The sequence below is a fragment of the Phytophthora sojae genome, assembly GCF_000149755.1.
Source record: "Phytophthora sojae unplaced genomic scaffold PHYSOscaffold_14, whole genome shotgun sequence".
NCBI lineage: Eukaryota > Oomycota > Peronosporomycetes > Peronosporales > Peronosporaceae > Phytophthora > Phytophthora sojae.
In genome coordinates this window covers 1,415,189-1,428,178 of record NW_009258128.1, presented here as the reverse complement: position 1 = coordinate 1,428,178, position 12,990 = coordinate 1,415,189, and the positions used below count along the sequence as shown (strand labels likewise).

The following is a 12,990-nucleotide window of genomic DNA, read 5'->3' as shown; positions in this document are numbered from 1 at the left end:
CACCAATCCAGGAGCTTCTTCTTATTCCGTCCTGAGGAAGTATTAAACTATATGCTTCCACTTCACACCTGAGCTTTCTAAGAGCAATTAAATTCTATTGATATGTATATTGACCTTACAGAAACCATTATCCCTACCATTTCTAGATATGAAATATTCAGCATGACAGCCTCTACCCTGTTTGCTGAGCGATCGAATCGGGATGGGATCTGTCCGTTTAATACTTGCAGCTCCAGAACTTAAGGGATCCTAAAAAATCCCTCTCAACTGTACTAATTTTTCTAGGCCTAGTACCTTTTTGAGTGGACAAAATTCAAGTGGTGCAAGACTGCACCGCGTGTCTGAGCGCGTCTTCGGATGGGCCCTGCATCGTGTGGAACCTCGAGACCTTCGTGCGCACCCAGGCCATGTTCGCGTCTACCGTCTTCCGCCGCGTGCTCTACCACCCGGACGAGAGTCGCTGTAGAAGGTAAAAACTCGGTAACATCCCATGTTATCACTGTGGAACATTAGTATACGCAAAAACGATTTCAACCGTTAGCATTTTTTTGTGGCTAATGTCACAACAGTTGGGAGAAGTGATAATGCTGCTTGCTCCCCATAGACAAGAGCCCCTCTCTCCGTATGACAGACAACACCAGCAGTACCGCGAACATAGTTTCTGCCGCGCAAAAACCATGTTCCGGTTGGTTGCGCCAACCAAGGTAAAGGCTACGCTACAAAACAAACCCCTCTCCTCTCAAATGAACTGCGACGCTGTGGAACGTGAACATTCGGTAGCGTCCCACTTCGTCATAGTACATCGAAACTCGCACTGCTACACAAAGGTGAACATACCACCATCCCGCTCATCGTCCCCACTGGGATAGGTGAGTGAAATACAATTGCATCATAACCGCTTCCCTAACTCCCGCTATCAGCATTTGAGAGCCAATCAGAGGGGAGAATGTCACGGATTGGCTGTTTAAAGTTAACGCATTCGCCCAAATATAAACTCCATCTTGAAGCTTTTGAGTCTGCACTAGAAAGTAAGGGGCTTTGCTTGGGGCTGGGAAGTCCGTTAAAGTATTTATGATGCAACTGTGTACTTATCTTCACGAAGCTCAGCTATGTTGCGTATTTGGCGACCTGTGCTCACCTCCATTTGAGAAGGTTCCACTCTTTTAAGCTAATGTCCTGCGATAACCTTCACAATAGGCAAACAATAGATTAAAGGACAGTGTATTGTTTGCACTGTACCTCTATTCGAAAAGGGAGGTCGCCAGAATCGTGGTGGGCTACGGTGACGCAGCGAGAAGGGATTACTTCATCATGTCATCTAGTTCCCATGTCCTAAAACACACGACGGCATCATCGTCGCCATGGTCGTACAACTCTTGGTGGCTTGTCAAGCTAATCTGTCTGAACGTTATGCGTCACCGATGTGATGTTGTCTGAACGGTGCTTGTGGTACGAGCAACCATTTTTGAATGAACTAATGTATGGGAGGCTGTCCATACAGCGCTTCTAGCTGTCTTCGCAGAATAAAGTCCGGAATCTAATAAGGCAAGTGCGTTAGGAGTGAGTTAGTGCTTACGAGGATATAATTGTTAAAGAGAGCGAAGCCACGTTAGCGTGTTCCTAAAATGGATACGTCTACTATTTCTATCAGGTGTAGTCGGTTCAGCCCTTACCTAGTTTTACCAAGTTTCACTGGTTCCCCAGTCTTCCAGAACTGCCCTATCCGGACAGGCAAGACAACAGGGACCCCAGTCTAAGATTCACGCAGAAGAACATAAGCATATGTTGGTGGCTTTAGGCGTTCCAGCGCCTACGTCGGTCTTCTGTTTATAAATCCTTGCTAACCTATCGCTTCTTGCAGGAGAGAAGCGAGGAGGACATCAGAGCCTGAACGACGACGGTTTGCGGCGGAAGCTGGTCGAGTGTGGCCGGCTTGAGGAAGCTAAGGCGTGCGCAGGAACGCCGCGAGGGCGTGTGCTAGGACAAGTATTGGCGTGTGCGGTAGCGTTCGTGAAGGACAGACGATTGCAGGGGCTCGCCCGAACGTATGCGGCGTTCCTGCTCGTGCTCGTGCCCGACACGCGCGGTGCCGCGGAGCTCTGCTGTACCCCCGACTGACTGGGGGGAGCGGCACCTCCTGAGAAGATGATGCTGGTCGTGGGGCGGTGGCCGCGCTAAGGCCGGTGCGCTCCCCGGTGGTGTCCAAGTACTCGCGGCAAACCCCGGAGAGTGCCCCGGAGAGTGGTGAGAGCGACTCTGGGTGGACCACGTTTGGGCAAGCCAAGGTCGGCACACAGCCGAGGCAAGTATCGGCTCCCCGGTGATGTCCAACCCGTGCCAGCTTTCGGAAAGCGGCGAGGGAACATGCTGGGTGTGCACGGCGGATGCGGTGGCTCCCTGATGGTATCTGGTGTCTGATGGCTTGTGGCAGCTCCTAGCGAGCGGGAAACCGACGCTGGGGCTGGGGGTGCGCTACTTCGTCGACCGAGGGGCGAGGCGATCCCCAAGCGCGTCAAAGATAGCGGCCGCACATGGTGTTCCCATGTGAAGCTTGGGGGGGGGGGCAATGTAGGCCGGTTTCCTACCTATGTTGTCGGTAGTGAGCGGTTGTGATAAGCGTAACCAGCGTAAACCTAAACAGTATTTACGTCGCCAGGCTCTCTAATTAGAGACGACGGCAAACAAAATGTTACTTATCAACCTAAGTACGAATCGCGATTTAGGCGCATAATTGGAAAGAGGGATGTCTCCTCTTTCGTTTGAGCCCCTCCCGAGCTTCTGGTATGAAGAAACGACCGAGAACGAGACCGTCAAAAAATATATGTCCGACTTCAACCCCGAAAGGGAATTTTTTTTTATGAACTGGTGTAAAATTAGTCAGCGAATCCGACAATGTTGTCCGTTTTAGCTAATTCGAAGCCTAACAGTGTTAGAATCTCACTTTTGTGCCGTCACTTCAAATCACCAGGGGTATATTTTTGATTTTTTTTAGAAAATTTGATATCTGGATGTAAGTAACATTTTGAATGAACTGTGGACATAAGTATCATAATGATCGACTACAATCTTGGGCTGCCTCTTCTTGCTCAGCAGGCAGATCCGCAGTAGCTTTGTGTTTCTTGTTCTTTTGCGTCTTCTTTGCTGCAGTAGCCCTCTTCTTTGCTGGGTTCTTTTTCGTCGCAACAGCCTCCGTGATACCACGCTGGTCTTGGTTAGCCTTAGCCGCCACGGCCATTGCCGCGCGATGCTCACGTCGTGCTTGTTTCCGTGACTTGGCATCTTCTCCTTCCTGCTCGCTAGGCTTGGCGTAGAGGGGATCGCTCTGAAATTCAGCAGGAACGTAGGGCCTGATGTTGTGGTACATCTGCGCAATTTTCTCGGTGTTGCGGACAGGAGGGGACAGCGTCTCGATATGGCCCGTCATCATCCGCTGCACCTTCTCCTTCGTGGTGAAGATCCCGTCAATTTGACGGCTCAAACTAATCGCTACAGGTTCGCTCTCGGGGCCTTTCTTGCAGACAACGACGCCCGGCTGCGATGCGTCCTTCGTGAAAATCGGGAACTTCTGGATGCCGTCAAGTCGTTTGTATAATTCGGTGAGAATAGGTTTGTAGATCTTGAACGCTGAGCTTCCGCGAGGCAGATGCACCGTGATTGAGCTCTTGGACGCCGAACTAACAGCCTCTACGAGCTGCATGCGTGTTGAGCCGGTTACCATGCGCCTTGATCGACATGTTACCGTCTCGGATGCGCATCTTGTAGCGCTGCAAGGTAATGGGGACTACTCCATAGCAGAGCGCGAAAGTGGGTCGGCACACATGACCTACGTAGGGGAGGATGTACGGAAACTTCTCGCGGTCACCCCGTCCTCTCTTACGCTCAACCGTGGGGGTCTGCATCAACACAGTCAGGAGCGTGTACAAGCTCGTGGTGCGCTCTTGCTTCGTCATCTGGTCCAGCGAGCACAGCAAGAACTCCAACTCACGAGCCTTGCCCTTGACGCACTCGTTCTCACACGCGTCCGCATGAATCACCTCAGCCACACGGGCTCGAGGACTCGCGTCATTCAAAAAGATACTAATATCCTCTTCATCTTCGGCTTCACTGCTCGCGCTCTCTGCTGTGAGCGGTTCCTAGTCGTCGCTGGGCGACGCCTCCGAATCAGGCGTAAAGTCGTCGTCGCTGCTGTCCTCGTTCACCTCACTCTAACTGGTAGCAGTGGGATCGACACCACAGACAGAATCGTCGGCAGAATCAGGCTCTTCGTCTGCTTCGCGACGCCGAGCAGCAAGGGGTGCCGTGGCCGACAGAGTCAGCGCCGTGGAGGGGGACGTTGTGGCCGGCGGAGTCAGCGCCTGGGAGGACGATGTCGTGGCTGGCGGACCCGACGTCGCGGCTGGCGGACTCGGAGCCGTGGCTGGCGGGCTTGGTGCCGAGGTGGCCGGCCCGGCGGCGAGGCTGAGAGAGGCAGCGCTGGAGGTTGCGCAGGCTGCGCAGTTGGCGCAGCGGCGCGCGAGGTCGGTGCTGTCGGCGTCGTGGGTGGTGTCTGCATGGCTGTAGGTAGTGGTCCGAGTGGCTTTTCGAAATGGTATCCGTGCCGATACACCCCCTTCAAATTTTTGAAAATCAAAACTCTTCGTTTAGTTACGATTTTGAACCTGGCCTCTTTTAAGGCGATTATCTCGATAACTCTAAATGGTGGATAAGTAACATTTTTGTTGCCGTTGTCTCATTAGCATTTCAGATAACAGACCAGTTGCCCCGTCTCGATGCTAGTATGTAAAGTGGGGGCTGAAGCGCAACCCCACGACAAGGAATTACACAAGGTCACACGTCAACTCGGATTGGGAATCTCAAATTGCCTAACGAGAGAAGGCACCTTCGCCTAGAGCGTATCGGACACCGTTAATGCTGAATACCTAAGTTCTGGCCCAGGTAAAGGTTAATCAAAAACATGCTGCTTAATTCATCCTCGTTGGTGTTGGGCTCGCCGAAAACAACGACTTAACACTACATCTACACAGGACGTTAGAGATAGACACAATAGCCCCGCAAACCCGCATCATCTGATAGTGCGCATGCCGATGGACAACTCGCGGATGTACATAACCCTGCGCTGCAGTACCAGGAAAACATGAGCATCTACTGCGCCTGCTTCAATCTTGGAAACTGCTTGTACTTCCGTAGCTAGCTAAGCTATTGTGTCTCCATCGACGCAATCAAGTATATATCCACACAATGTTGACAGTCAACTCAACACCTACACTGTCCAGCTGCCTACCACGCGTTCGTGTAGCGGTAACCAAGCTAACAAGGAGCCAAACAAGTCCACAAGGAGCCACCAAGCTCCCAAGGAGCTACCGAGCTATATAGTTCTCCACCAAGAGCACTACCGCGTAACGGCAAGTCAACCGCTTACGCGGAGCCGTCAACCATCTTACCACTGGTAAGCGGGTACTGCACCAACCCCGCCAAAGCAAAGTTATAAATCGCTGAGAGAAGCATGCGTGCGAAGCGCGGCATAGTTCGCAGAGTCGGTTCGCCAAATTTGTGAATGTTTTTTATGAAAGAAACACTGGGTTTCACTATGGTCGCGATCGGAGCGCTTCATTTAGCTTCACTATGCTTTTCGCAATTTCAAACGTAAAAAACACCTGTGTGCAAGCACACCACATCGCGCTCGCTTGCCCCCGCTATTGTTGGCGACTCGCATGGGACAGCGAAAAAAAATCTGCGACAGAATTTATAAACGTAGACTCGTGTCAACATTTCCCAGGTTAGGTACTCGATACTTTTGCCTACTTGAACAGGCAACAACGGTACTCTCCCGCTCAAGTTCATGCGCTCCGCACTCAACATAGCGTCGCACCACCGAAATCAAACTTGAGCGGTAACGTGCGGTCGCGGAAACTTCCTTACTTAAGTTGCGTTGCCGACCCGTCAGCGGGCAATCAAAGGGCGCGCAAATATGGATTCCGGGCTCACTTGAGCTAACTATGGTTTAGAAAGGTGAACCCATCCAAATAGAAATAAAAGTCATGCGACTGCGCGGAAAGCGAGCAGGTTTCCCTACTTTTGTTACGGCGACCCCTCAGAGCTGTCACCGGGTGACAGTTTCAGGGCGCCCCTTCGAGTAAAAAACATCGGCAGCTTGGTTTTTGTATGCGCGGGTGGTGTTTTTTACTCGGTCAATCAAAACATGGGCAGATGCTTCGCGCGTGCCCGGTATCAGGAGCGAAAGAAGCTGCTTGTTAGTAAGACACGATAGAATAGTAGTGATGGGGGACGTAAACGACGTTAACGTTTACCTATCATATAGTATATGCTGTATGATAGGTTTGTGGCGAATTTTGCTGTTTTGCAATAGCTAGTGTAAACGTATACTAGTCATAACTATGCATCTGGCGTTAAAATTACGAAACTCGTACTAGAACTACATCAAAACTAGAGCTCAACTTTTGAACCTATGATATAGAGTACGCCGAATGATGGGTTTTCAGTTAACGTCGTTTACGTCCCCATCACTAAAAGAATAATATTCTAAGAACAGATTGGTCAAGCCAGTTTTCCCAAACTCGTTCGACTTTACTTTTGGCATGCCTTTCTAACCAATACTAGACTATTAGGCATAATGTAAAGTCTCCCGTATTACTGTGACTTGCATATTAGCGTGGCTTTATTATTGGTGTGGGTGCGTAATTACCGTAGCCCGCACTAATTACGTAGACTGAGCCAGATTTCGGGTGGCGCAAATGCACTATTGACACTTTTTACTGTAACAGCTTAGTTTTAGTTTAGGGGGTGGCGTTCCTCAGCTAGCTTGCATGCAAGCCAACTAGCTGGCCGACTTTAAGACCCACCACACCACTTCCGGGGTTGCCTCGCACGGATTCACTGCGAACCCGCTGCGAGGCATGCCTTCGGTGATCTAAGGACGTTGCCTTTTGCCCCAAACGTGTTCACGGAGAAGGTTGAAAAATAGTGCGTTCACAAGACCTTGTTCGCTTTTAGCGAGCTGAGAGATATCGTGCGCGAAAAGCCTCGTAGAGACTCGAGCAGCGCTACAGTTGTTTATAGGTTTGAAGTACTATCAGTAGAGTGACGTGGCTGGTAATAGCTATTCCAACGTCAGTGTACTATGAGTAGATGCATGTTTCAGGGTAAAACATTCTCTATTGTACGGTCCTGTGCTCCCGTCGCAACTATTTAACCTGAATTGCAAAGTACCGCACAGTACATATCTCACAATCTGCGTTTACTGTGATTATAGTAGAAATAAACATGAGCAATATGCCATGGTAGGGTAGATCGATCTGGTGTTGGTATCTTATGTGTGCTCACATAAGTCTATGTCTTACGTGTTGTTTATTCAGTATATCATCCCACCGTAGCTCTCTGTTTTTAGTTCGTAGGCTATAATACCTTCATTCTACATTGGACTATAAGCCCCAGCAACAATCAAAGTATGGGCTTCGCTCTTCCTGTACTTAGCATTACATTAAGTGTTTGTGATCTTATATAAATACCGAGTATACATCAGCGTTTTAGTATTTCGTGTGTTCCACCAAAACGTAGCTGCGGGCTGCGCTAACTACTGCGTGGTCTACTTCAAAACTCATTGTTTTAGACGTGGCTATGGTTTATTATTCTACTACGCGGCGAACATTACCATTTAGTGTACCACCTGCATTACGGTAGGTAAGGTATAGAGAGTTCGCACTCGTAACTATATAGTTATAAAGTCACGTTTGCCCTTTGTTATTCGGTTTCCTGCGTGTATATCCGCCCCATAATACGGTTAGAAAAGGAATCCCAGCGTAAACTATAATAAAAGGCTTCCACTCAGTGAATATTATATGCTACCCCACTAACGCATTCTCCTAACGCTACACATTGTACCTTAAAGATATACGAAACGCGTTTAAGCAAGTGTAGCTAAATATCCCCCCAAGATGAACGCAGAGCACCGCTGTAGCTATAATGTATCCATCCCTTAAGTATAACAGTAAAAATATGCTGCTCATGCTAGTAATAATTTTGTGCACACCTTCGCTACGTGTAGTCGCACTGTTATAGCTTTCTACGTGCTGCTATCGCTAACTATACGTTCATATCGCTTACTACGGTCTGCTAGCGCTTAAATAAGAGCTCCTATCGCTGACTACATGCTGCTATAACTAACTATGCGCGGCTATCGCTTCCTATGACTTCACATTTAACCAAGCTCGCTGCATTGCTGTTATACTAAGTAGTAGGTGTCGCGAGTCGCCCTGGAAGGGACGGCTGCCGCTGCGAGAACGAAGTAGGACGGTACGGACAGGTAAGGAACGGTATGAAATACAACAAAGTCAAATGCAAAGATTCAACTTGTTGTTTCCACGGCAAATTCACGACTGACCAACCTACCCGGCACGGAGCACTGCGCCCCGCTCTCTCTCTTGCTTCTCTTCAACTTGAGCGTCGACACACCGCCGCCCCCGAACTCATGGTCACCTCCTTTCACCCCTCCGCCCTTGGTTCACGTCAAGGCTCACGCCCCGAGCCACGCAGCGCTCGTGACCTCCATCCTGTCTCCTCACGTCACCGCCTACTCGCGGAACACGCCACTGCTTCCATGACGACACTTCGTCCATGCAACTGGCCCGCCGCCAGCTAATCCTCGCTAAATTCCGATGACTGCTCAGTCAGCTCATTCTCGAACAGCTGATCCTCGAGTAGTAGTCCACGCGCTGATTGACAGGCTGCCGGAGGACGGCCGCGACCGTACCCGAGACGGTGACTACCGTTCCCACTCGTGACATCCTCCTCGACTGAGACTCGACGTCCTCGTCGAGCGTCCTCTTCCTCCTTGTCCGCCTTCATCTTCGCGCGCAGGGCACGCTGCTCCGCCCTCAGCCCACTCAGGGTACACACAGGCTTCGGTTTCCCGACGCACCCATCCGCACGCCAAAAGGCTTCACTCAGACGCTCGGCTTGCTGCAATTCTTCGACGTCGCGGAGCCAGTCGGCGTAGCTCTCCTCCGCCATCTTCGCAGGCGAACGCACTCTCGACGCCGCCTCGTAGCACTTCAGCAAGTGGCTGGCGACCCCAGTCGTTGCCACCATGCATCTCCGCTGCATCACGACTGCATCAGGGCTCAACCCACCGTCGGCTGTCAGCCCACCGTCCGCCAACATGCAGTTCAGGGTCAGGAGTAGAACACCCACGCCCACCGCTCCTTGGCACGCTTTCTCGACCAAGGCATACACGTAGATGACAGTGTAGAACACTGCGTACGTTGCTAGCGTTAGGAACGCCCACAGTCCACGGCCTACGCAGCAGGCACGATCGACCGAGCGCCGACACTCGGCCCTCGATCCGCGCCAGTATTTCACGGTAGACTCACCACCCAGCTCGAGAACGTCGGGCAGGAACACACACCACAGGGCGTGGTAAGCATCCAGCCACTTGTACAGTAGCCGGCCTAAGCCATTCTTGTGTTCACCTCGGGCCTCGAGCACCACCATGGGCGTGGCCCAGATTGCCTCAAACGCCTTCCACCGACGCTCCGCGGACGGTCTGCCTTGTACGGACGGACCGTTCACGAAGCGACGGCACCGTCTCACGCATACCTTCAACAGAGTCAGCAACTTGAATGCAAAGCCAAACACGGCCCCGATCAATCGTCCTGCAATGCTCCACAAGGGCCTCGTGATCACGCCGCCCACAGCACCAATCAACACCAGCAATACGGCCGGCCAGTGGTTGCGCAGCACCCACCACACAATCTTCCACACGAACAGGGAGTGCCACAGGCACCACTCGACAGCATCCGTCACGGTTTCCATGTTCGTCATGGAGCGAAAGCGAAATGCCCTCGCCTCGGTTCGCTCCTCACGGTCGTCCACAGCACTCCACGTTCGCAACCATCCTCGTAAGTGTCCAACCGTAACGGGTAACCCACCGTCGCAAGTCTCGTCAATCAACTTAGTCAATCACTCGACCGTCTCACGCCAACCGTGCCTCTCCCATTTCCAGGAAGGGAAACCCGCAGCCAAACATCCCAACTGCCAGGTCGGAATGCATCAGCAGTGGCCGCGGCAACTCGCAGTCTCGCCCTCATTTCAGCTTTCGCCCAGAAGAGAACAAGACCCCCAAGAAGCCTCAGCCTCAACCTTCCGCCATGACCAAGTCGCGAGACGTCAACAAGGAGACCGTCATGCGACGGCTGCGCGCACGCCTCGATCGCCGGTCCCGGGGCGCGGACGCTGAAGCCGATGCCCGGCTCCGTGCCCAAGTGGACTTCTACGTCCGCCTGCGCGCTGCGCTCTTCGCCAACGGCGGCTCCACGAACGTGGGCGCCGTGGACGCCGTCGCCGTCGCCGTCTTGGCCGACGACACGTCGAGCTACTAGAGACCGTGACCCTGCTGTCGCTGCCCGACTCGCTGCACGTCGTCGCTGCACCCCCGCATGACCTGTTCATCGTACCCGCGCCGCAGGCACGCTCGTCTGGCAAGCGACCGACCACCAGGGGCGCCTCCAAGCCCCCTCCGTCCAAGAAGCAGCGCAAGTCCAGGGCCCAGGACCAAGACGAAGACGACGCAGACGACGAGGAGGGCGCCCCCGAGGACGACGGCGCGGAGGAGTACGAGTTTCCGCTACCCGCCAAGTGTCCGGCCACCATCCGTCGCGACATCTCCAAGATCATCAAGCAGGCGGGCACCCAGGGCAAGACTCCTCCGCGCATGGCGTACCCGTGGACCGGTCCGCGTGCCTGGTATGACCATCAGGAGCACGCGGCGCTGCACGTGGTGCACTGGCGCTTCTGGATGCACTGGCACGACGTCTTCTTCGCCTGCGCGCTGTACGCGCCTTCTGATGAGTGCACGGCCCGCCGCAAGAAGAAGTCGAACGCCGGTCAGGCACGGCTCGCCTTCCTCAGCCTGAACATCGTCCAGCTCGGCTTCTACGACTTCCTGGACGTCTTCGAGAGCGCCACCCATGACAACCTCATGTGGCTTGGCGGCAAGGCTGCTCGGCGCTCGGTGGCCGCGAAGGCGAACGCGAGGGGTAACTCGGACGCGACGGTGGCGACGGACCTCGCCACGCTGGTCCGCAACGACCGTGGCCGCTACGACGCCATCATCGCCCGAGCCCTTGATCCGTACCGTGTGGACGAGGACGGATACCAGTCCATCTCCGATCTCCTCGAACAGACGGACGCGCTGAACCCGACCAAGCCAGCGCACCTTCGCCTCAGCGACGAAGCCATCGATGTCACCGGCAGCAGTCCGCCCAACCCGTCGTGGGTCGGCAACAAAAGCGCCGACACCTGGAAGGTTCTGCTAGGGGACGCTCGCATCCGAGCCCTCGCCAAGAAGCTCAAGCCGCTCGTGAAGATGGGCAAGCAACCGTTCCCTGCCCAGAAGGCGTACGACGAGGACAAGGAGCAGCACGACGACTACTCGGACTTCGAGGACGACGAAGACATGTTCACGGTGCTGCCCCCGACGCCAGATCTCGACGAGGAGGACGACGGCGAACCCGACGAGTTGGACGAGCATCTGCCCGAGACCGAGGCCGACCAAGATCAGGAAGACGACGAAGAGCTGGACGACCACGAGGCCGACGAAGACCGCGGTTCGGGCGCCAACGACCCGACAGACGACGGTAAGAAGAGCAGCGCCGGCGACGAGGGCGGCGACACTCCGTCCAAGAAGAGTGCCGCCCCTCCGGCTTCTCCCAAGCCCAAGTAAGTCGCAGCCGTCATTCGGGACGCGACACTAGTCGTTCATTTTTCTTTCTCCAAATCGGCTAGCGTCCCTTCAACAATTCAAATTCAAAACACGTAATTCCCTTTCCACCGATCCGTTACTGAGTTCCAAGTGACCGTACCATCGCCGTACACGACCGCCCCTTGGAACACGAACAACACCCTTTTCGACGCTGCTAAGCCATGAGCAGGTCTTCGTCTTCCACTTCAGCGTTAGCCTCTTCCAAACGGAAACTCCTCCGTAGCTCAGGCAGGCGCTGCTTCCTCATTTCGGCTTGCTCAAAAGCCGTCACTAAGTCGCTGTACTCGGGCATTAACTCGGCCCGAGGAATCCAGTGACTCTCAAAATTAGCCGTAAGCACCAGGTACTTTACAGCACGGTCGGCCACTTGTTTTGCAACAACCTCCAGCAGCGGCGAAGTAACCCCCTGAGGGCCGTATCCCCGCGACCTATGGTCACCCGTTCCGTGAAACTGGATGCCGGCAAATCGGCTTCCTCTAGCGGACCGTCTTCAACTTCTTCACCGTCCTCCACAATACCTTCCGGCACTTCGTCCATGTAGGGCCGAGTCCACCGGCCACGGAACTTCTTCAACCGGTTGACGTTCACCGTGACGATCTTGTCTGGGTGCGACGGTATGTCGATCCGATAGGCGTTCTCGCCCACTCGACCAACGACACGATACGGACCATGCCAAGCAAAGGCCAACTTCTTCGTCCTCGCCTCGCCCCTCTTGTTCCTGAAGAGCTGATAGAACCAAACAGGATCACCGATCTCGTACTGCACAGCCACGCGTTCGCCCAGTCGACGCTCATGTCGGTCCTGTGCCTTCAGAAGCTACCTCTCGACTAGGTGACGCGAGTCGCGCAACGTACGGTAGAGTTCGCAACGGTACGCTGCTACCTCATTGCTCTTCCACTTCTTGCCCAGGTTCAGGAATGCGACGTCCAGCGGCAACACGGGATCGCGCCCGTAGAAAGAAAAGAAGGGCGAGTCGCCCAACGCTTCATGGTAGGTTGTCCTGTAGGCGAATAACACCCTCGACAAATATAGATCCCAATCCGTCTGGGCCTCACTCACGTGCATTTTCAGCATGCCCATGAGCGTCCCATTGAAGCGCTCAACCAGTCCTAGAGTCTGCGGATGGTACGCCGAACCGTACTGCTTTTTAATCCCCAGCGTCCGGTAGAAGGACTTCGCAATCTCCGACGTGAAGTTTCGTCCATTGTCACTCA

The 12,990-nt window shown here is 53.5% G+C and overlaps 4 protein-coding genes across 4 annotated transcripts; 2 read left to right on the top strand and 2 right to left on the bottom strand.

Annotated features, from left to right (window-relative positions):
* Nucleotides 1-162: 162 nt before the first annotated feature.
* PHYSODRAFT_341781 (hypothetical protein) lies at nucleotides 163-2,548 on the top strand (the record flags this gene model as incomplete). Its single annotated transcript, XM_009540130.1, has 5 exons — nucleotides 163-211; nucleotides 304-456; nucleotides 1,862-2,086; nucleotides 2,146-2,285; nucleotides 2,432-2,548. 5 exons carry the CDS (start codon nucleotides 163-165, stop codon nucleotides 2,546-2,548), a joined length of 684 nt encoding a protein of 227 aa, XP_009538425.1.
* Nucleotides 2,549-3,046: 498 nt separating this feature from the next.
* On the bottom strand, nucleotides 3,047-3,697 carry PHYSODRAFT_531280 (hypothetical protein; the record flags this gene model as incomplete). The annotated part of the gene is made up of 1 exon (XM_009540129.1): nucleotides 3,047-3,697. The coding sequence occupies one exon, from the start codon at nucleotides 3,695-3,697 to the stop codon at nucleotides 3,047-3,049; it is 651 nt and encodes a 216-aa protein (XP_009538424.1).
* A 4,955-nt stretch (nucleotides 3,698-8,652) lies between these two features.
* PHYSODRAFT_254467 (hypothetical protein) lies at nucleotides 8,653-9,837 on the bottom strand (the record flags this gene model as incomplete). Its single annotated transcript, XM_009540128.1, has 1 exon — nucleotides 8,653-9,837. The coding sequence occupies one exon, from the start codon at nucleotides 9,835-9,837 to the stop codon at nucleotides 8,653-8,655; it is 1,185 nt and encodes a 394-aa protein (XP_009538423.1).
* Nucleotides 9,838-10,163: 326 nt separating this feature from the next.
* On the top strand, nucleotides 10,164-11,737 carry PHYSODRAFT_254459 (hypothetical protein; the record flags this gene model as incomplete). The annotated part of the gene is made up of 2 exons (XM_009540127.1): nucleotides 10,164-10,364; nucleotides 10,388-11,737. 2 exons carry the CDS (start codon nucleotides 10,164-10,166, stop codon nucleotides 11,735-11,737), a joined length of 1,551 nt encoding a protein of 516 aa, XP_009538422.1.
* Between the last annotated feature and the right edge of the window lie 1,253 nt (nucleotides 11,738-12,990).